Genomic DNA, 22,112 nt, shown 5'->3' with positions numbered 1-22,112 from the left:
CGGGCGGGACGGGGCTCAGGACCGTGTTTTACTGATGCCAGAGATCTCCGCGGGCACCGCGTCACAGAAGTCGGATGGGGCGGGGGAGACACCCGGCCCGGCCCGACGGCCCGGCCAGGGAGCGGCTGGCAGGGGGGGTCTGCTCGCCCGCCTGCCGTTGTCCCCGTACCGCTGCCCGCCCCCCCCACACCCCACCCTGCCCCCAGAGCCACGTCTGGCTCCGCGCCCCATCCCTCCCCGCAAAACGAAACCAATCCAAGTTAAAATTATTTACACTTTGAGCCATTTAAAAACCCAATAAAATAAAGACGGCGTATGTCCTACTGGGGACGTGGGGCATTAGCAGCCGCTACAGCTAGCTCGGTACTCCGCGTGCAAAACGAAAGACAAACAGCAGACAGACCGAAATACTGCACCATCACTAGGAAGCGTTTGCCGGGGTTGGCGTTTCGATCGTGGCGTGAGGCTTCTAGGCCCCGGCCCCTCCCCAGCCGCCCGCTCAGGGGCGTCTCGGCGAAGGCCGGGCTCTAGAAGGGTGGAGAGGATTCGTTATTCCAGACACAGCACATTAACACTGACGCGTTTCCATCCCAGTCGACACAGACAGCTAAAAACCCACTGCACGTTCACCGCCCGAGTCCTTCCTTCTTTCCAGCGATGATGGAGGAAAAGGGGGTGCACGAAGAAGACCTAAGACATGGATGCTGCTGTCATCACTGCCTCCTCCTCATCTCCTGGCTTTGGCAGCTCAGCAAGCGCGGGAGAGGGGGGAGCCGGAGCGGCAGGAGACGCTTGTTCCTCCTGCTCCTCTCCAAGCCCCAGCTCTACATCCATTTGCTCCAGCTCCCCCTGATCCAGCAGCTCAAAGTCATCTGCTTCCTCCTCATCCTCCGGTGAAGCTGCTGCCTCTGCCTCCACCGCTTCGGTCTCTGACAGCTGTGCTTGGAAGCTCAGTTTCTCTTCGGGCTCAGTGGGCAGGAACTCGGAGAGGGAGGGCCCCTCGCTGGCCTCGGAGGAGCGCAGCAGGGCGGAGAGGGTGTTCTGCACCGCCGTGGTAATGGCAGTGGTGACGATCTCCTCGCTCAGCGTGTCAATGCAGACGCCCAGGCTTGGGGCAGGGACAGTCTTTGGCTCTGCGTTGCCTCCTGCCGCTTGCCCACCCCCGTTGAAGTGCGTATTTACAAAATGGAGAGGAGACGCCAGGCGAAGGATGGAGAGCTCAGAGTCCGCGGCCTCCTTCTCTGCCGAGTCCAGCTCACGGGCAGCGTGGGCAAGCTCGGGACCCAGAGGCACACCAAACGTATCTTCATCGCTCTGTGGTCCCAGGTCTCTGGAATGATATTCTTCCACGGAGGGAAACTCTGCCAGGTCCTTGGAAAACGACTCCTCCGGCTCGCTGTGCAGGCTCTGCTGATCCAGGTCTGAAAGGCACCAGCATTAAGGCGCAGGCCCCCTCACCTCGACGCAGGGCACCGACACCTCCCACCACCCCCCCCCAGCTGACACCCCAGGGCTCACTTCTGGGCATCCTCCCAGCTCCGGGAGCATAGCAGGAAGGGGTCTGCACTCACGCCCTTCTCCCAGCAGCACGACTCACGCGGAATGTCCCTTTTCTCATTCTGTTCTATATGCTCTGTGCTCACATAGGACTTCCTTCTCCAGCTCACGCTCTCCGCATCCAGAGCCCTCAACTAAAACCCACAAGGTCAGGAAAATTGTGCTTACAGCACACCACCTGCCTGTGCCTCCCCAGACACTCCAGTGACCACATCCGAGGAGTCACCTTCACGTTCCTCACCGCTAACCAGTCCTTCTCCGAGCTTGTAAGTCTGACAGCCTGGGGTGCCCGACCTCTTTCACCCAGCATTGTATATTGGGCACGTGACTATACCATGCAATTATTTCTGCGGGGCTCTGTGGGTGGCCTTGCTCCCTTGCTGGAGCGACAAGAGAACACTGTCTCGTGGGGCAGTAATTGGAGGCAGAAGCCCATTCAGGCCTAGCTCGTCATCAGCCGCGCAGCTGGGGCATGCTGCGCTGCTCTTACCGCTTCCTCCTTTTAATGCTCCTTCCCCTGAAATAGCTAGGTTCTCTCCCGGTGTTTGGAGGGACTGTTTTTCTGGGACAAAACACTCAGGGACACGAAGGCAGTGAAGTGTCCCACCACGTACCTTCAGAAACATCCGTCAGCTGTGGGGTGGTAGCCCTTGAGACAGAAAAGCCCCCACTTTCCAGGATGGAAGCCTCCTCATCAGAGAGCTCAGAATCTGTGATTGACAGTGCCAGGGCAGTCTTTTTTACATCCACCTGCATGGGATGAAGGCAGAGGGACAAATTCCTGGGTGTCTGACTACCAGTGCTGCCTGCAGGCGCCTCCGCACAAACCAGAGCGTCCAGGCAGAAGGCCTTTGCTGGAGACGCTCTGCACAGGGGCAGGATGAAAGCAGGAGGGGGCTGGGCAAAGCGCTTGTGGCACTGCCAGGGAACGACAGTCGCAGCTCACTGACTTTCCTGCAACAATTCGCTGCCTGAAGCTTTGCCTGCCCCCAGCGAAGAAGCCAAAAGAGCCAGCATGAGATGGGGTCAGCCTGTACGAGTCTCAGAAGGCTTCGATCCTGCTTCCTCTCCTGGGATCATCAAGGAGCGAAACTACCCTGCATTCACGCTGGGCCCGATGAAGCCTTCTACAAGTAGCAGCAGTTCAAGTACCTACATTCCTTTGGAAGCTGAAGCTTCCCATCTCACAGCCCAGCTACACGGCCAGAGCTCCTGTAATGGAAGGCATGTGGTGCGTTTCTGCAGCGCACACAAAGAGAGGTCCCACCCAGTCTGAGTGACAGCAGGGAACTGTGTGAGAGACACCAGTGCTGCTCATCTCCCTTTTCCAGCGGCGAGGAGCCTCTGCACATTACACCAGGAGAGCTGATCTCTTTAGGCAGCACTCACATTCTTTGAGCATGAAGCGCAAGCATCAAAGCAATTCCGCAGGTCAGCGGGAGGCTGCAGCAGGGCTGCCCCGTCCTGCTACCGCATCACCAGCCCTGTGGCACTGAACTCTCAATACCCAGATTGGAGACAACGGCCTTCATCAAGCTAACGCCCTTCTCCCCTTGGGATTCTGCAGAGAAGTGACTTGCTGCTCTGCTGTTCATTATCAACGCAGCTGTACTCAGACCATCCCCTGGCTCTCAAGCTGCTTCAGATCAGAGAGGAGGGACTGGTTCCTGCGCAGCCCTCTGTGCTCTTACCACCGGGGAGAAGCCTGACAGCTCTGCCTCACTCTCACTCTCCGTCTCTGCTGTTGGCTCATCACCTGCTGCAGGCTCACTCTTCCCTTGTCGCTCTGAGAAAGAGAAGAAAGGCTTGACGTGAGACTGAAGGAATTTTATGCCTTTGTACATCACTTTACCAGTACTTCTACTACCCCGTGAAACTGCACAGGTTTCCCAGAAGCCCAGGGTTCCCAGAGACAACTGTAGTCTGTTGCTCTGTGCTACTCTCAGGATCGCCTCCCCAGTTGCTCTCCCCATAACTCTCAAGTTTCAGTCTGGTTTCCCATGCTCTGCTGCAGCCTTTCACCGCACAGCCTGGCAGACCTGCTCTCCCTTGTCCCTTTGCTGGGGCTCCAGCCTGGGAGTACGGCACCAGTCAAAGTCAGAGCGAAGCTGGATCCTTACTCTTCTTCTCATGCTTGTGGTGCAGTGTCTCTGCCTTCATACTGTAGTCCAGTTTCATCAGGACAGGCTCCAAACGCGTGTACATCCTCTGGATCAGCTCGTGGTAGACCACCAGAGGCCAGAGCAGAATGCTGAGCACTGCGAACATGGGATGCAGGGAGTGTGAGAGACAGGACAAGCACAGCCCCGCCCTTTACAGGGCACCAGCAAAAAACTGTGCATCAAGGGAAGTGCAGTTGAATGGCATTTGCTTTCCCACCCAAGTCTGCCTAAAATCCTCACCCATGGCTATTCTTACTCATCCCAAAGCTGCTCGATTAACCAAGTTTTCCTAACAGATCTGTTAGGATATGGATTTGTGTTAAGATGAAGCATAAGCCCTCCTCTTCAGCCACTGCATCCCAGCCCCAACATGCAACAGAGTCCCAGAAATGAGGTTATTAAAACTAAAAATCACCAAAACTTTTATAAGGGTAGCAGCACAGGGCTCCTACGTAGATGCACTAGCAGCAGACCACCTGAACAGTCTTCAGAGTTAGCAGGGACTCAACGGTGCAGTGAAAAAGGTCTTCATTTGCTAAACATGCAGCTTCTTTAACAACTCTCTTGACGTGGATTTGCCCACTCCAGGAACCGAGACACTGCAGGTTTCTGCCTCTCTGGGACCTCAGCAGCACAGCCCCAGCCGTGGGTAGCAGGGGAAAGCAATGCTGCAGCGACGGCTCCCTCTCCTGACTTTGCAGTCGCACTGCATGCACACCCTTGCAGCAAGAGGCTTCGCGGGGCACATCGCCTGCACTGATTAACAATCTAGCATAGATCCCCTCAAGAAAACCACTAATATGCTTGTACAGCGTACCGACAGCACAGTTCGGTCATGTTTCAGCTTAAGTCAGAGAGCTGCTTATACTCACAAATGATGTAGGAGATCATTATGCCTGGAACATAGTGTCCAACTACAGCCAGAATCAGGCAGCCTGAACAGACACTCATGCAGAACTGAAGGAAGAGAGAGGAACAAACAGAAGTGACAAAAGGCAGAGATACATCTATGCAACCAGCGCAGGAAACGCAGTTAGAGCGAACTGAGGGATGCTCCTAACACAGGCTGTACGCCAGCTTTGCACTGAGTCCGTTCAGACGCTGACAATCACAACTCAGACAGCTCGGTTGGGTTAAGCTGTAAGCGTTAGAAGTTCAAGCACAGGAAGACCAAGCTAACCCAAGACCCCAATAAAATGAATCAAAACTTTATTGGGCAGTTCTTTATGAAGTAAATGGTGTTCCCTGAGGCTAGGATGGGATATTGCAAATCGTCATTGTGGAGTACATCTGCCCTGCAGAGCTCAGCACTTTAAGAGCAGCCTGTGCTGTCCCGGCAGAGACAGGAAGCTGTCAGAGAGTCACCAGACGCTGTGCCACTGCTGCGCAATAAAGCAGCCGGCAGAAGCATCAGCAGAACCCAAGCTCCCACCGGACCAGGACCTTCCTCTTCTGGAAAAAGCGGAAGTACAACGGTGCAGCCCTCAGGGCTTGTCTTGCATTTCTCCTGGGGAGGGGGAGAAGTGAGAATATACACCCTGCAAGCCAGGGCATGGTTCAGACATCCACTAAATCCAGCAATGAAGAGTTTCATTCATAATGGAAAGGGTCTACAAAAGCTAGGGCCCTCTGAGGGCTTTGCTTCCAAAGAATTCACACTTTATGGGCATCTCGGTCCCGGTCACCTACTCCCTGTAGTCAGGACTGTTTTTAACAGAAGAGGAATAATCAGCAGTGACAGAGACCCACTCCTTCCAGCACACTGGACCCCAGCAAGCCTAATACAATCCTACTGGCTAGCCTGGTCTGCTTTTTGTGATGCTGAGGCAACTCCCGTCTGCAAGCCCTTTCCAAACAACACACGTCACAGCCATCAGAACATGGTTTATGACAAGTTTCCACGCACTCAGAAACACCGCTGCGTTTGGACTCGGCTAGCTACAATCTTGGCTAGCAAAACAGGTGGGACCAGCTTAAAGGGTTGAATGGAGCCTGTGAAAGGGGCAGAGACTGCAGGCTCCCCTTTTTTCTCCCCACTCCCCATCTAAGAGCTTCCTTTGCGTGCTAAGAAATAAAACTAAGTATAGCTAGCCATTCACAGAAGGGGTTAAGTTCAGCTCCAGTTAACAAATACTGGAAGCAAATTACTCATTATTTAAGCTTCGCATGGCACAAAGTCTGAAAGCAACGAACAGCAAATGTTAAACAGGGATAGCAAATGTAAAAATATTGCTTGGATATTCTTCCATCTCCTAGGCCACTAGTAAAGGAAAGAAAAGCCCCTGCACAGATGAGTAGGTATCTCCAGCTTACCTTGGCAGGATTTTGCCTCTTGTACTGTAGCAGTTCCTGCAGGTACAGCCTGAAGGTGACCCAGCTCTCTGCCAGACAGTGGCACAGCTCAGGGACACTGAGCAGGTGAGGTTGTGCCCCTGAAGTCACCCCCTCACTAGAGACAGACAAGAGCAAGAAGACAATCTTTGAACACGGTCTGTTTTGTTGGGGAGGGGGGGGGAACAGCTGCACTGGGAAGCAGAGATCCCTACTAAAGGCTTGACAACACTGACTGCATCTTCAACTGAATTATGGAAGATGCTTGATTTTGAGGTACTTTTTTCCTTTAATCAGGAGGAGAGCCAACAGACACCTGAGCCAAGCAGCAGCAGCAGCCACCATGCCACAGCATCCCCATGCCACAGGCCCAAGATGCAAAGCAGTTTATTCAAAGCCACGCAGACAGAATCGGTGGAGGTGCAACTAGTTACGTGGCCTCCTCTGGCACCAAGTCTGAGGCAGCCAGAGTGTGGTGCTCAGAGCTATAACCATGGCCAAGCACAGGATGCAAGCTACACCACCACAGACAGCGCGTATGGCCTGCAAAAGTCAGTCTTGGGGATTTCCTTCTCTCTGGAGGATTCTTAAAGTAGTCCGAGATGGATCCAGGGAAGAAACTCAACAGTTCCTAGCACCAGAAGCACTTGAGCTTTATTGCTACTGAAAGAACATTAGCTTTCCCCAGAGTCTCAAACTGTGGCTCTTGAGCTGACAAGTAGTAGGAGAAACCACTACCAACGTTTCACAGCAGGAGCCATGCAGTCTATCGACAACAGCAAAAAGTGCAGGTGAGATCACCACACTAAATTAAGGCTTGCTCACTCTCCCCTCTCACCAAGCAACACATCAGTGAGCTTACCTTTCTCCTCCCGGCTCCTCCGATGGCTGTGCTGTAGAGAGAACACAGCAGATTAGTCGGCCAAGTGAAAAATACGACCCGACATTTTTACCACTCGAACAGAGCAGAGCTGGAGATGTATCACCCTTAGCTAGGGAGGCACCCTGGGGACCTTCTTCATGCTCTCATGCAAGCAGGAACCACTGGCTTGGAGTTTGAGCTGTGCAGGCTTCAGTGAAGCGTGCCTGGAGACTCGGAGCAGCCAGAGCACTGGTCTCGGGGTGCCCCAGCACATCTTGCAACCTGTGTTGACAAACACGTGCCATGACACTCGTACCCAAGGGGCACCCTGCTGCTAGCACATGGGCTCTGCACTGCAAGGATGGTACAGCTTGCTCCAGCATCCCACGTGTCCGGGCAGTGCCATCCCCAGTGCAGCTGCCTAGCCCTTATCATTCAGAGGGCTGCCAGCACAGCCCCAGAGCTGGGCAAAGCTTCAGCTCCCACCTCAGAGCCCAGCATGGCACTAGGAGGTCCAAGCGGCATTTCCCGCTGACCAGCCCAGGCCACAGTCCCTGGCAGGATGCTGCGTACAAATGCCAGAGATCTCCTGCTGCCTCTACCCTCTCCCATGGAATTCATTGACAAATAGCAGTCTTGTGTATAATTATCTAATTTTAGGGCTCTTTTATGTCCCATGACAATCCTTTGTGCCAGATACAGACACAACTACACTCCTAAGGTCTGGCAGTCTAGATAAGAGCAGGGGTAAGCTTCTCCCATTCCTCTTTTCACCCAACCCAGTGATGATCAAACAGTGACTTACTCCATGCAGTACTGAAGGGAGGAGCAGTAGTTCAACAGCAGAGGCCACAGATGATCATGCTCTGCCTTTAGATACATTGCGGAAAAAGCCCCAAATAATTCTATGGCAACTGGAACCCATGAGCCTGGCTCCCCATGAATTCAGGTCTGTCCTGGTTCTGGCTGGGACAGAGTTAATTTTCTCCCCAGTAGCTGCTGTGTTTTGGATTTAGTACGAAAAGAATGTTGGTAATACACTGATGTTTTTAGTTGTTGCTACGAAATCAAAGACATTTTTTTCAGTTTCCCATGTTTGGCTAATGAGCAGGTGCACAAGAGCTGGGAGGGAGCACAGCCAGGCAGCTAGTCCAAGCTGGACAAAGGAAATACTCCATGCCACAGACGCCATGCGCAGTATATAAATGGGGGCTGGGGAGGGGGGCAAGGATCCGTGAGTGCCGCGATCGCTGCCTGGGGACAGGCTGTGCAATCAGTCATCAGGCAGTGCAAAAATCATAGTGTGTATCGCTTGCTTTGCATATTCTTTATTATTATTATTATTATTCCTGCATTTGTTGTCTTATTAAGCTGTCTTTATCACAACCTGTGAGTTTTACTTTTTGTTCATCCTCCTGCCCGTCCTACTGGGGCTGGAAGAGTGAGCAAGCAGCTGCGTGATCCCAGTTGCTGGCAAGTGGCTAGCTGGTGCTTCGCTGCCCGGTTAAACCACGACAGTGTCCTGGCTAGCCCACTCGTGTCTGGGGACGCACAGGGCTCAACCTGCAGCAACACGGTCTTTAAAAACCTCCTGTGTTTAACATGCCCTGATCATGCTGCAAAGGCCCCTTGACGTCCACCCTCCTTTAACTGTCAGCCTAACGTCCTAAAGGTAGTAGGGACAGATACATCTTTGACACTGTCTGCCCGACAGCAAACTTGGTTCAGGCTGCCCAAGACGTTCTAAAAATCAGTTGGACCCTATCCCCCACACTGTACGTCACCACGTAAACAGGACTAAAATAAAGGTAGGGAGTTTATGTTCAAAGTCCAGGCTACTTGCTGGAAACAGGCTTAAAAACACGAGAAAAACCATGACATTTGCTCGTGAAACATGAGCAAAAAGGGGTCTGAATCCTCCCCAGAGTCATCAGCCAGATGCAAAGCCCAAGAGCGGCAATGACTCCCCCAGGGAAGCGCACAGAAGAGGTGAACGTCCGTCACTGCCAACACCCAGTGAGGCTTGAGACTCCAGCTCAAGCCACTGAAGAGAGCGAGCGCTCGCAGCAGCCTCGCCGCCGCTCTCCCAAGGCACAGGACGCTGGGCCAAGCGTGCCAGACTCCTCCCCGCGCTGCAGGCACTGCACCAGCCGGCTCGGCTCGCCCAGCGCAGCGGAGCGGGAGGCCATCCACCCCGGGCATTCTTTGAGACCGTGACCCAGATTTCCAGTAACTGGGCCTGACAAGAGCAGCCAACCGCTCTCAGACTGGGCCGCCCACGCTCTCCTCGGCCCACGACTGTTCGGCACGGCGGCTGGGGCAGCTGGTAAGCACCGCTCACAAAGGGAGCTCGGGGTGCGAAGTGAATATTGTGGATGCAGCTCCACCCCCATGGGGCAGTTGTTTCTCTCGCACGACCGCTGTTGCTGTATTTTGTTATTGTGCTCAGGAATCTAAAGCTGCTTAATCGCAGCACACAGAAATCCAGCTGTATCTGAAAGCCTCATCTATTACCTGCACTAAACCACCAAATAAACTACATTTGGCACTGCCCTGTCTGCGATGGCTGGCTATACTGGTTGTACCAGCTATGAGACGAGGCGCTGGGACGCTCGCCCGGACCGACGTGCCAGCAGCACAGCAAGCAGGACCCCCACTCCCCGCCGACTGGCTGCAGTAATCCAAGACAGCCAAAATATGCCAGCAGAGGGAGTGAAACAATTCTCCTCGATTGCTTCTGAAGGTTTCAGAGACACTTTGGGGAGAGGCAGAACATTTCAGCAGGCTGCAGAGTGTTCACGTGATTTCAACTATCTGGCAAAACACAAGCTGTCTTCAAAATCAACAGTATCTTGCTTCCTGTAGTAGTCTGCCTGCTGTCCACCCCAAAGCACTGGAGTCTTACACCAGTTGGAGGAACAGCCCAACCACAAAACACCTAGAGCATTTCTGACAGGACATGTTCACTTAGGTAAGGCTTAACCCCAACCCATGCTGCAATACTGTCCAGCACTGGTACAACCAAGCCAGCAAGCAGGACATCTGCAGCTGGCCTCAGATCATCAATAACCAGCTGAAATCTTGCTGTCGGCATTTCGCACCAGACTGTGGGTTAATACAAACCACTTGACACACACCAGACTCATGTGGGAGACCAGTCAGCCACGCAAGAGTTTAGGTTACGTCTTGGTACTGACAAATTATTGATGATGGATTCCTTGGCTCTTACAGGTTTTCAGCGCTTCCCCAAGAGGCATTTGTCATCTGTGTGTAAACTTCAGCTAGAAAGCAGGGGCCCTTTTTAAGGAGTACCAGCATCCAACTGCAATGCAGGCTTTGCGAAAGCTCCTCCACGTCACACTCTCCTACACTGACCAAAAAACAGCTGGCAAACAATGGTATAGAAAACATCCCTACTTGATACCCATCTCAGGAGAAAATGGAGGTGCTTCCCAAGTCCTTAAACAATATTTACGTGGAACCCCACACAGAGGTTACATATGGAGAAAATACCCTGCATGGGAGTTGAAAATAAGCAGTCCCTTCCGACACGACCTAAAAAGGTTGTTCATCTCGCTGCTGTTAGCGCGTCCCCAATCACAGTGTGTGAGTAACTGCAAAATATACGCTGAGGTTTTAGCGTTCCTTCAGAAGTGATGTTATAAGCAGTCACCCGAGACATACAGAACTGCCACAAGCTGAGGTTTGTGTATATACATGCCGACTCTTGAAGGTGTGGTACTGACCTACTTCCAAAATCTCGAGGAAAGGCTTACAGGAAGCACTGAGGAGGAAAGCCACAAAGCTGCAGCTCTGCTTCAGCGGGAAGCGAGAGCCACACAAGAACCCCTAAGTATTCAGCAGTGCCAATTCAACAGGAGGCCCCTCAGGAATGCAGAGCACTGCTCCTTCCTTGCGGAGGCTGAGGAAACGCGGTCCAGTGGACCATGTCGAAATCAGGGCTGTGACCTAGCCAGGCACATCAGAAAGGTGTCCCTGTTCTTTGCTGTCAGCAGTGGAAAAGCAGCAAGGAGTGAAATATGGGGAAGAACACCACGGAGGAGCGGCTCAGTCAGATGTGTGCTGACTTCCTGCAGAGCTGATGACACAGGATTAGCATAACACCTGGTGTGTTGTTTTGTTTTGGTTTTTTTTTTCTTATTCCTCACTGCTCCGCATCATATAAATTGGTTTCAGTATGGATTTCCTATTTCTTCTCTGATAACACAGCTTTTGCAAGCCTGGTACCTGCTGGAGCAATTCTACCCCCACCTGCGTCAATGACACCATTCTGTATTGGACACCAGGCTTTTGCATTTCTGGACACGTTTCAAGTGAGATGTTTTGGGTTGGCTTTAAACTATTCCCTTAAAAAACCAATGCAAATAAGCAGGAAATTAAATTGGCCAGTCCAGTTTGGCTGCCTAGTTACCTGAACCACACAAAGTAAACAGTTTCAAGACTACAGCTGAAACATATCTAATCTTATCAGGACTTCTGTGAAAGCACCCTTTAAGTCAGTACCCTTTTAGGTCAAATAAAGGGCACCTTACAAACACACATATAGAGGGGCTTTCATTCAGAAACCCTCCCTAGAGTAGGGGAGCAGGGATGGAGGGCCCCAAGCTGCCTTTCAACAGCAGCAGTAGATGCAGCAGGCAGGTCTGGGTCCAGTCTTTTAATAAACTCCAGTGAAGGAGGCACTCAAAGCAGACAGCAGCCAATCCACACCTATCGTCGTTATGAGGCATTCCTCTTCTCGCTTTTGTGTCTAATGTTGGCAAAGACCCTTCAAGAAATGGGCAAGATAAGCCAAGTGATCAGACTCCCCGATTAGCTGGAACCCAGACGCTGTTCAGTACAGGTACAATACACTAACTGTCCCCGCTGTCAGACCTCATCATCTACTCTGCTACCTGCCGCAAGGAGAAGTGGCTCTCATCTGCTCTGCCTCTGTCAGGGCACAGGCCCATACCACACGTAACCAAAACCAATATACTTCAACCCCCCCATTTCCTTCCCCCAGCTCAGCTGGCCATATATGCTCAGTTCTGGAATGATCTTTTTGCCATGACATTTGCAGGAGAGAAGGCACACAGCAGAAACACTGCATTCTCCCTGTCACCAGCTTCCCTGACAAGCTAGCTGGGCCCCCTTAGTCACTCTCAAAATAAGCTGCTATGAGGATACATCCTAATACTCTGACACAAACAGGCAAGAGCAGCACCAGTATCAAAGTCCGCAGTTACAGTAGGAACAGAGCTTATATGACCTACGAGAGAGCCAGAAAAGGACCGGCTGTAGCCACAGCCCAACAGCTGGTAACGCTAGAACTCTGTCACTGGCTACAGTGCTACTCATCACATACCTGAGAAATCAAACAGGAACCTGGGCTTCCACCTCTCCAGCAAGAGGATGCCAAGAAGGGACATGCTGAGGAGAAACAGGGGTCTCAGGGAGGTGGAGGAAAACAACCTAGAAATCAAACGAGAAACTGTTAGGCAGGCAAAAGGCAGCAAGTTACTGCTCTTAATGAGCAAACAGATACGGCTCAGCATACGGCAGAGCAGAAACTTCCGACTGCTACCAGCCACTGCAGTAAGCACCGTACTCCGCAGACACCCACCACACACAGCACATTCTCACAAGGCGCCTTTGCCCACCACCAGACAGCTGACTACCTGCCACCTCTCAGCGCTCAGCTCCCCTGCCCCCGAGCTCCTCCTTCGGCTGTTAAACAAGGCTAATGGTCCCTCGTACAAGTCCCTCCGAATCCTCAAGGTGGAGGCTCTAGATAACATAAATACAGATTGCTCTAGCAGAAGACTGGCTGAGAATTGGCCTGTTTGCTGAAAACTCACGTCCTGTTTGTCATCACAAGGTCCAGCACTACCTGCAGGCAGCACCAAAACACATTCTTCACCTGCTTCTAGATGCCCATTTTTCTATCATGAACCTCTCCCCGTTTCATCAGAGCCTCGCACTTACATGGTTCAGTTGCTCACTTGACTCTATCGTAAACCCTTTCATGTCCCTCAACAACACATTGGCTTGAGCCAAGCACCAGCTCAAACAACACTACTCACACACAGACGTGCACTCCCACCATCAACGAGTTTATCTCCCCACTCCACACGTTCAACAGCAAAGGTCCCGGGGCAGCGCCTGTGCCAGCAGTGGCTGTGTGCATTCCTCCTTTCCTCCAAACAAGAGCATCAGCCCTTCCCTCCAGCTCAGAGGAGCTCTTTTAAGTCACTCCAGAAACAACTGCCAGGAAAACACATTCACCCTGTCTCCTTTAATGAAAACTCCTTTCCAGAAAGGAAGAGCCGCTCCGCTATTTTACCTTGCTCTCTTCAGCAGGTATTTGCCAATAACTAATCTCAAATGCACCAAACTGATCGAAGTTGGAGAGCATCTTGCCCTGCAGCGCAGGGAAGGGCTGCGCTCCCCTCCAAGCCACAGTCAGGGGCAGAGGGCTTGGAAGAGAGATCTGTCTCACTGGGCAGCACAGAATGAAAGCCACACGCTTTCCAAGGGCTTACAGGACCTGTAACGACCTAAACGTTTTTATCCGTTCTCACGGGACAACAATTCTGTAGCTCAACATGACAGCTCTGCAAGGATTTCCACCTCGTTTATGGATTGCAGTTGAAGAATGCTGGCTGAATCCTCCATGGAACCGTAAATAATTCCTCCCCCTCCGTGATAATCAAATCTCTCTCTGCCATATCATATTGTGGGCACCCTTTGTTCCTCCTGACCTTTTTATGGACAGTCCCTTAGCCATCATTGTCTACTACCCCTGCCATCTCACGACAGGCCTCTCCCCCTCCCACTAACTTTAAAGCTCTGCATTCAGACCTTTCGAGCTGGCAGAGCAGTCTGAAACCATTTAAGTACTGGCTACCACGTACGCCTCTGACAATCATATGGATGAGGGAGCAGAAGGTAAGCGGCCTCCTCAGAGCGACTTCAAAGGCTGCTTGGTCACATACTTTCCCCTTCTCTGACTTGAGAGTCTGTCCCTTCCTATTTCATCTGCCACCGAGGTTCAGCTCTTTCCCCAGACAGTTTTGACCTTTTCTGCTGACAAAGCTGCTGGCCGAGAGTGCTTTTGCCAGCAAAACTGACTCACTGTTTATACGAACAAACAGGATGTTTTTCATTCCCATCCACAGCTGGGCTCTGCCACTCACGGTCCCGGCTCCTCGCGCTGCCCGAGAGGCAGAGGAGGAGGGAAGGGAAGGCTGGGCACGGGGGACATGCTCGCGCCCAAACCGAGCGGCCTCGGCCTCCGTGTGAGACATCGGCCCCCGCTAGCAGAAAATTAACCAGCAGAAGGGCTTCAGTAAACCGCCGCAGGAGGCCACGGGGCCGGCTGACCGCGATCACGGGGCGAGGCGAACCGATCAAGCACGGATGCAAAAAATTAACAGGAGCCGCGCCCGGGCGAGCCTCCAGCCGGGCCCAGCCGCATTTCCTTACCGCGGGGCAGAGCTTGCCCGAGCTCCCGGCACCTTCTCCCCTCAGGGAGGGCCCCGGTCGCGCTCGTCGGAGGGAGACAGCGCGGCTGCTCCCGGCTGAGCGCATCCTACGGCGCCACGGGCCGCAGTCGCCCTCAGCTTGGCCGGGGAAGCGCCGGGCATCGCCGCCGACCCCGCAGGCTCCAGAAGCCGCCGCCACGGGCCGCCCGCCCCCGCCTGCGCGGCCTCGGTGGGGCAGGCCCCGCTCCGGCCTCACCCCCCGCCGCGGCCTACCCCCGGCCCAGCTCACCAGAGGGCCCCGCCGAGCGCGGCGGCGGTCACCAGGCTGTGCAGTGGCCTCTCCCACACCAGCAGCCGCTGCGCCGCCGCCAGCGCCGCCTCCCAGCCCCGCAGCCGCTGCCGCAGAGCCGCCGCCAGCCGCGCCGCCGCCGCCGCCGCCGCCTCCTCCTCCTCCTCCTCGGCCGCCGCCGCCGCCGCTGCCTCCTCGGCCCGGCCGCTCGCCATGGCTGCGGGAGGGGGGCGGGGGGGGGCCGCTGTCACCGCCAGCGGGGGGGGGGGGGGGGCCGGGCGGGCGGCACCGCCTGACGGGGACCGGCGGCCGCTGGCGCCGCGCGCATGCGCAGCCCGCCCCGCGGCAGGGACGGAGCGGCCGCGCATGCGCAGTGGGAGAGCGGGAGAGGCGGGGGGCTGCGCGCGGGTGCGTCTCGGGCCACGCCCCTGCGCCGGAAGAGGAAGGCGGGCGGCAGGGCGCGGCCTAGCAGCGGCTGCGCGGCCTGCGCTCCGGTCACCGGCCTCGGCGCGGCCCGGCGCCTCGGAGGGGACCGACCCTGCGCCTTCAGAGCGGGTACTGCCGGAGGGGAGCTGGCAGCCCCTTTCCCGGGGGCGGGCGGGATGGAGCTGGACGGGCTGCTGCTGGACGAGGAGGGCACCTTCTCCCTCAGCGGCTTCCAGGAGTTCACGGTGAGTGCCCACCCGGGGCACCCCTGGTGGTGCCTGGTGCCCAGGCCCCGCCAGCCCCGTACCTCCGCAGGCCCCTGGGCCGCTTCCGCCTTGAACCCGGCCCCGAAGAGCCCCGTGTGACCGCACGCCCTGGCCGGGCTCTTGGGGCCCTGCCGGGCCCATCGCACCCCTAGGCTGGGTTGAGGTGGAGAGCCCGGCACGGGGACCGCTCAGGGTCTTGCTTACGCTCCGCCTGTCTGCCTGCAGTTCCTGCCCAGGCACCAGCAGCTGAGCGAGAGGGTGCGGAAGCGGCTCTATTATGGCTTGGACAAGGATTGCAGCCTGGATAATCTCTCCAGCCCCGTGGCAGGTGGGTTGCTGGTTGTCCCCGGATGGGAATGCTGAGTCAAGGGGGCTGGAAGTAGCTCAGGGGCTGAGACCGACAAGTCACCCGCTCCCTCCCCAGCGCCAAATCCCACCCCTGCCCAGCCTTCCTCGCTCTGCGCAACGCAGCAGGCAGGGTGCCAGAGCCTCATGGCTCCTGCTCACTGTTTTATTGCCCTGTCTGGCCCTCTGCTGCATTTTTTGGCACCTCGCAAGTGTGCAGATTCCTTTAGGTTGCTTGCGAGTTCTATGGCAGTGAAGGCTGTGTCCCTGTCCCTGATGAGAGGTGTCTCGGACAACTTCTTGTGCTCTGCAAGGTACTGGGGAGTTGGTTTAACTTCTAGGTGTGAGTACCAAGGGGACAGGTTCGTGCTGTGTGTTTGTCTGGATCACATCCCTTTTTTCTTGTTGATTCGGTGATGTTTGGGGGAGCAAAAGGGCACAGCTGGGTGGAGGCTGAGGAGCTGGTGCAGGTGATGGTGGAGAGGAGTGGTCAAGGGCAAGCAGTGGTTTGCTGGAGGGCCTTCACAGCGGGGCTGCATTAGCAGTTCCATTAGCTGTGTGCTTACACAGCTTGCAGAGGGTATCGAGCAGTGGGGAAGTGTGCTTGAATTCAAAACTGTTGTGGTAGTTTTGGGGAAACGGTTGGAAGTAGCTGAGAGGCTGTGTGTGACATACCTTGGCGAGGAGGGGGTGGTGGACGTGTGGTGACGGAGCAGGGCCGGGCAGGGTGGCCAGCTGCCTGGGCACTGCTGGGAGTCACGTGTTCCAACATAGGCGGTGCGAGGGGACCACGTGGCTCGTTGTTGGGGCTGGCGTCACACCCGCGCGTGAGGTGGGACTGTTCCACAGGACGCTGTTGGTGTCAAAAGTTCAAAGAGCACATTCATGGAAGAAGACTCTGTTGAGGGCTATTAACGATAACGACTGCCTTGCACCCAGGAAATGCCTTGGCTCCAGCAGCTGCTGCGGGAGCGGTGCACACAGAATCTCTCTGCAGGCTTATCTGCTCTTACAGCCTTCCTTTATCAGCTGCTGTCAAAAAACAGGACCTAGGGCTATGACATCTGCCTTGGTACAGCTGTGCCATTGCTACATGGTGAGTTTAGGGCACTGCTCTTCAGCTGAGATAGAGGCAGATGGGTGGAGAGGGTCCAGGGTCCTTCCAGCAGAAGGAGCTGGAAAGGTCTTTGGTATCGGGGGGCATTGTGGGGCTGGCGGAGAAGAGAGGTTGAAAAGTGAATTTGTTCGTTCTGGAAAGGAAGAACCGTAACCACCCTCAGCATGCCGTGACTGTGGCATGGGGACAGTGATCAGAGGCTCTCTGTGTCCTCTAGGCCAGGACACGTTGCCATGGGTTGGGTCTGTGGGTGGAAGAACTAGGTTATCATGTAGGGACAGAGCATGGGGGGGCTTCATGTGCCTTCCATCCCTTGGGGCATCACTGCTGCCTGTGTGGTGGCACAAGGCTGGCCAAGCAGGGCAGAGAGAGCAGCAGCCATGCAAGAGGCTGGGAGCTGCTGGTGTGGTGGCTGGAGCTGTGCCTGCCTGGCTGTGGATCCCAGCAGTGGTAGGGCTTGAAGGACCTGGGCAGGTCCTGTAGAGCAGTGTGTTTCTGAGATTGGTGGGTGCTGTCAGGCAAATAATTCCTGTGGGATTGCAGCTATTCTCTTAGTTGCTGGAGAGACATGGAAATGAGGGATGTGGAGAGAAGAGGTTGTGTGTTGATGATTCCTCTGAGGGCTGGAGATGCGAGGCTGCTGGGATGAGCTCGGCTTCCAACTCTGTCAGCCAAGGGCTCAGCAGCAAAATGGAGCTGGAGTTGCCTGTCAAACACTTCTTGCCAAGCATCAGACTGTAGTGCTGTTTGGGATGCTCCCAGCTGGTCCTGTCGCACTGAGAAGCGAGGCGGGAGCTGCCGAAGCCATCTGCCAGCATCTGTCAGTCTCTGGCCTTTTCAGTGCCTGAATGCTGAGGCACGTCTGCGGGTGAGGGGGAGACAGGCTGAGGTGGGGAGCTGCGGTTATACCGAATTGCTGCTTCCGTGCCCTGCTAGTGCCTTTGGGCCCCTGCTCACGTGAATACACTGTCCATCATCACCTCGGGGGCACTGGGGCTGTGGTGGTGGGGAAGCTGGGTCAGTGCTCACCAGCTCTGGAGGAGGACGGTGCTTGTTGGAGTGAAGCAGAGGACTGGGAAGACCTGGTGTTGACATCAGGTGCTAGAAAGCCTCTGAAAGGGCTGCCTGAGGTCCTGCAGGGTGAGGGGAGGGTGTTAGCCTCCCTGTGCAGCTGGCTCCTGGTAACTTCCCATGACACAGACGGGCTAATCTGGATCTGGCACTGTCGGTGGGCCTTGGACACTCACGTCCTCTTCCTGCTTTGGTCTGGCTCTCCTGTGTATTGTTTGTTCTTCCCTCATCCCTGACTTCTGATAAGACCTGTCTTACATTCATACTTTAATTTAAACTTGAGAGGCTGAGCAAACATTGAAACTCAGTGGGCTTGTGGGGAGGGGAAGGGTGAGGGTGGACTGTGTCGTATGGGGCTAAGCCCTTTTGCTGCTTTTCTGTCCTAGATATTGCTGTGGAGTTGTTGCAGAAAGTGGCTCCCAGCCCTATCCGCAGACTCCAGAAGAAATATGTGTCTCATGTATCTCGGTAAGAAGCAAAACCTGTTCCTTCATGTCCCATGTCAGAACTGGGAGCTCTGGTCTCACCTGTGACTCACTGCTGTCCCCTGGGCTGGCCCTGGCTTTGTGCTGAGGCCTGATTAGTGCCGAAGAGGAGCTGGGGGCAGGTGACAAGGCCAGCAGGCACAGTGGCTTCCTGACACAGCCAGGGCCTGCTTCAGGTTGGTCGCTCTTTCTGGGGTGCGGGGGTGCTCTTGTTACCAGGAGTCTGTACTGGGAGAATCTACCGCTCCCTGGGCAGCCGGGTCTGAACCCTGGCCCTGCTGTTGGTGGCCAAGCCCTTGTAGTGTGCCTGGCTGCGGGCAGGGCTGCCCAGTTTGGAGCTGGCTGTGCCTGGGGACAGGAGCCAGGGTTTTCTGCTCTGTCCTGCATACCCTGCCCTTTGTCTTGCTGCAGCTCGGGAGAGCTGCCACAGAGCTGGCAAGGCTGCGACATTTCTAGCTGTCTGTTTACTAAACCTCCCCACTGCCTGCGTGGGGAGGGAGCAGCCAGGTTGTGCCGTGGTGACTGGAATGTTTGTAGCACACAAATAACCTTTGGGTTGGCTCTTGCCGTGACCCACAGGGAAGCTTGCATCTCGCCCTGCTCCATGATGCTGGCACTGGTATACATTGAGAGACTCCGGCACCGGAACCCTGAATACCTCCAGCAGATCTCATCTTCAGACCTCTTCCTGATCTCCATGGTGAGTGGGTGTGCGCTGGGGAGTCACTGTGGTGGAGGGAGGCCTGGAGGAGTGCAGAGGGGACTGAGGTCCTGTCCTTTGTGCTGCTTCTAGATGGTTGCTAGTAAGTACCTGTATGATGAGGGTGAGGAGGAGGAGGTGTTCAACGACGAGTGGGGAGCGGCAGGGAAGGTGGACGTCCAGACCATGAACACACTGGAGATGAACTTCCTGAGCGCCATTGTAAGTGGGGCAGTCGCTGTGGCCGAGTATTTCACAGGGCGGGGGAAAGGAGGCATGAAGGGGAATCTGGATTTCTTTTTCCCCCATGTACTCCCATGAAGGAATAGGGAAGGATGTGTGCAGGTGCTGGGTGGTCTGCCCTGACTGTGCTGACCTTTCACTGTGTCCCCACAGGACTGGAGTCTCTACACAGACCCCCGAGAGCTGTTTGAAGTGCTGAGCTGGCTGGAAGGACGGTAGGTGTGTGGGGTGGGGGTGAGCCTTTCATCTGCTGTGCACTCCTGAGCAGAGCCAGCCCTGCTGCCCTGAAGTAAGAGGCTGGGGCACCCGTGAGCCATCACTAGGCTCTGCAGCTCCCTTCCACAGACCTTGAGCAAGGTCTTCTCTCTCCAAGCCTACCTGGGCTGAAGCTTGTTTGATGGAGAAGGTCCATTTCACATCCACCATTCCCTTTTTTTTCCTGCAGTGTGGCAGAAAAGCAGGGCATGTGGCGTGGCTGGTTCACCTACACGGATCTGTGTGTCCTCATGGAGCAGTCCATGTGGCAGCACGTGCTGGGCCAGTTCTACCAGCAAGTGGTGAAGGTAAGGGCGCGGGGCAGCAGCTACTTGCAAGAACGTGGGGCCCAACAGGCCACGAGTTTGGAGCAGGACCCTCTTTTCCATTGGGAGCAGCAGCTTGCTTTATTCCCTTTTCAGAAGGGAAGCTGTCAGAAGCCGGGAGATGGTGATTTGCAGCTGTGCTGCCTGAGGCACTGCAGCCTGGTGCTGGGTTAGTCTATGCCCGGTGCTGGACCGCAGCCCCACCAGCCATGGTGCAAGGTCATGGTGGTGGCGCGGAGGGAACTCGGTGCCGGCTGGGGATTTGAACAGCGACTGTTAGGTTTTAGCTGGGGCATTTTGGCTTGTGGTTTGAACATGCTGTGTGCCACCCGCTGTGAGCAGCGTGGCTGCCTGCTCCCTGGCGTCTGGCCCCGGTGCTGGTCCTGCTGTTTGCCGTCACGGCAGCTGGGTCGATGGGTGGCCGTGCTGGGTCACAGCTGGCTGTGGGAGGCTGCTGGGGGGTCCGGGCTGACCACCGGCTTCCTGCAGCTGGCCTGCCTGCTGGGTGTGGTGTACCTGACCGGCTTCGCCGCTGTCTTCGCCTCCGTCGCTGTGGTGCACCGGTCCATGTGCGTGAGGAGCGTCAGCCCTGCAGCCCCCCGGCCTGCGCTGTTCCACGAGGAGGGTTGCTGCCCGCTGGATGCCCAGCCAGCCCCTGACCAGCCGCAGCCCGAGCTGCCTGACGTCTCTGCGGCCAGCAGCACCCGTTGCTTGGGGGAGAACGAGACAACCGAGGAGCTGCGTTGCGGGGGTGTCACCGCAACCGCGCTCTACCTGTGGGGCAGCGTGATGACGGCTCTCTCCTACCCGAAGGCGCCTGATCTGGCCCAACGGAGGAGCCCCCTGCAAGGCCCCTTCCAGAGAATACCCACTGCCTGCGAGAGATCTAACCGTACTGCCCCTGCCGCACCCCCCAGCCAGCCTGGCCTCTTCGGACTCGCCGTGCTCCCGGTTCCTCCGGCACTCCACTGCCATGCCTGCTTAGCTGGTGTGGGCCCCCCATGGGGTGCAGCCCCCAACCGCAAGGACTGGCTGGACCCCCTGGGGCTGAGGCAGTGCTCCTTGCACACTGCCATGGATCTCAGTAGAATCAAGAGCTTCATTTTTCCCAGCTAGGAGCAAGGGGCAACAGCCCCTTTTCCCCTTCTCTCCTGGTGTGGCACGGCTCACTTCCTTGCACTTCTGGGACCCCTGATCCCTGGGGCTGCGTGGGGCTGGAGGCCCCTGCATTACTTCCAAACCAGCATTTGTGTCCCCCCACCCAGGGCAAGGGTGTTCTTCGCTTTGGGGGCTGCTGGGACACGTTGGGGCAGAGTTGGCTTGCCTTTGGGGTGCTGGGGTGGGAACCTACTAGCTGGAGGGTAGAAATGGGGTGCCCTTGGGCAGGGGTGCTAGGGCAGGGGGAGTGTTGTTCCTCTTCCTACAGCGAGCGGGTGGCCCGTGGTGGTGGTGGTGGGCAGAGGTGGGTAGGATGCTGGGGCTGTGTGTGCAGGGTGGAGGGACTGGGGCAGTGACCCTGGTGCAGGGGTGGGGTGCCTGAGCGAGGGGAGAGGAGGTAGAAGGAAGGGAGAGCGAGCAGCCCAAGCTGGCTGGCCATAGGAGCAATTCCTTTTGGGGACTGCCAGGCCACTTCTCGGGAGGTGCGAGGGTCACACCGAGAGGGGACCTCGATGTGGCTGTGCCCCAGGGCAAGGTTGTGCCCTGCTGGGCTTGGAGGTGGTGAGGTGTCGTTAAGGCTGAGCTTCCTTATCCTGCTTGTGTGGGGTGCTTTGAAACTGGGGTGCTCTGTGACCCCGTCCCAAACCCCAGCTGTCCATGGCTGTGAGCAGACAGTGCCTGACTGCTCCTCGGGGCGGGGAGAAGGCGCCTCGTCTTGCTGACCAGCCCGGCTCATTGTGCCCCTTCTTTTTACTGTGGGTTTTACACCTGTTTTTTCACTCTTTTGTAGATGCAAATCTCTTCCAATAAAAGTAGTTCTTGCTGTGCACCTGGTTTGTCGCGCTGAGCCGCTCCGTGCTGGCAGCATGTCTCGCCCCGCGCAGGGCCCCGTCGCTGCCGCTGTCTGTGCTCCCTGAGCCGGGCTGTGAGGTGGATCCTGAGTGCTGGCGAGTGAGCCCCGGAGGGACCAGGCTCTCTGGTGACAAGGGACAGGAGAGAACATTGGGTCTGGTGCCTGGGGAAGGCAGTGGG

The 22,112-nt window shown here is 55.9% G+C and overlaps 2 protein-coding genes across 2 annotated transcripts; one reads left to right on the top strand and one right to left on the bottom strand.

The window, feature by feature from the left end:
- Positions 1-260: 260 nt before the first annotated feature.
- RETREG2 (reticulophagy regulator family member 2) lies at positions 261-14,904 on the bottom strand. The gene is made up of 9 exons (XM_075430439.1): positions 14,689-14,904; positions 12,281-12,387; positions 6,913-6,943; positions 6,033-6,168; positions 4,592-4,676; positions 3,678-3,815; positions 3,249-3,343; positions 2,172-2,307; positions 261-1,421 (listed from the first exon to the last, which is right to left on the bottom strand). Exons 1-9 carry the CDS (start codon positions 14,901-14,903, stop codon positions 691-693), a joined length of 1,674 nt encoding a protein of 557 aa, XP_075286554.1. The 5' UTR covers position 14,904; the 3' UTR covers positions 261-690.
- A 227-nt stretch (positions 14,905-15,131) lies between these two features.
- CNPPD1 (cyclin Pas1/PHO80 domain containing 1) lies at positions 15,132-21,909 on the top strand. Its single transcript, XM_075430082.1, has 8 exons — positions 15,132-15,359; positions 15,606-15,708; positions 18,300-18,381; positions 18,978-19,098; positions 19,192-19,320; positions 19,495-19,556; positions 19,787-19,904; positions 20,412-21,909. Exons 1-8 carry the CDS (start codon positions 15,291-15,293, stop codon positions 21,036-21,038), a joined length of 1,311 nt encoding a protein of 436 aa, XP_075286197.1. The 5' UTR covers positions 15,132-15,290; the 3' UTR covers positions 21,039-21,909.
- The last annotated feature ends 203 nt before the right edge of the window (positions 21,910-22,112 follow it).

Source organism: Opisthocomus hoazin, chromosome 9, assembly GCF_030867145.1.
Source record: "Opisthocomus hoazin isolate bOpiHoa1 chromosome 9, bOpiHoa1.hap1, whole genome shotgun sequence".
Taxonomy (NCBI): domain Eukaryota; kingdom Metazoa; phylum Chordata; class Aves; order Opisthocomiformes; family Opisthocomidae; genus Opisthocomus; species Opisthocomus hoazin.
The sequence above is the reverse complement of the archived record's forward strand: the minus strand, read 5'-3'. Positions and strand labels throughout refer to the sequence as shown.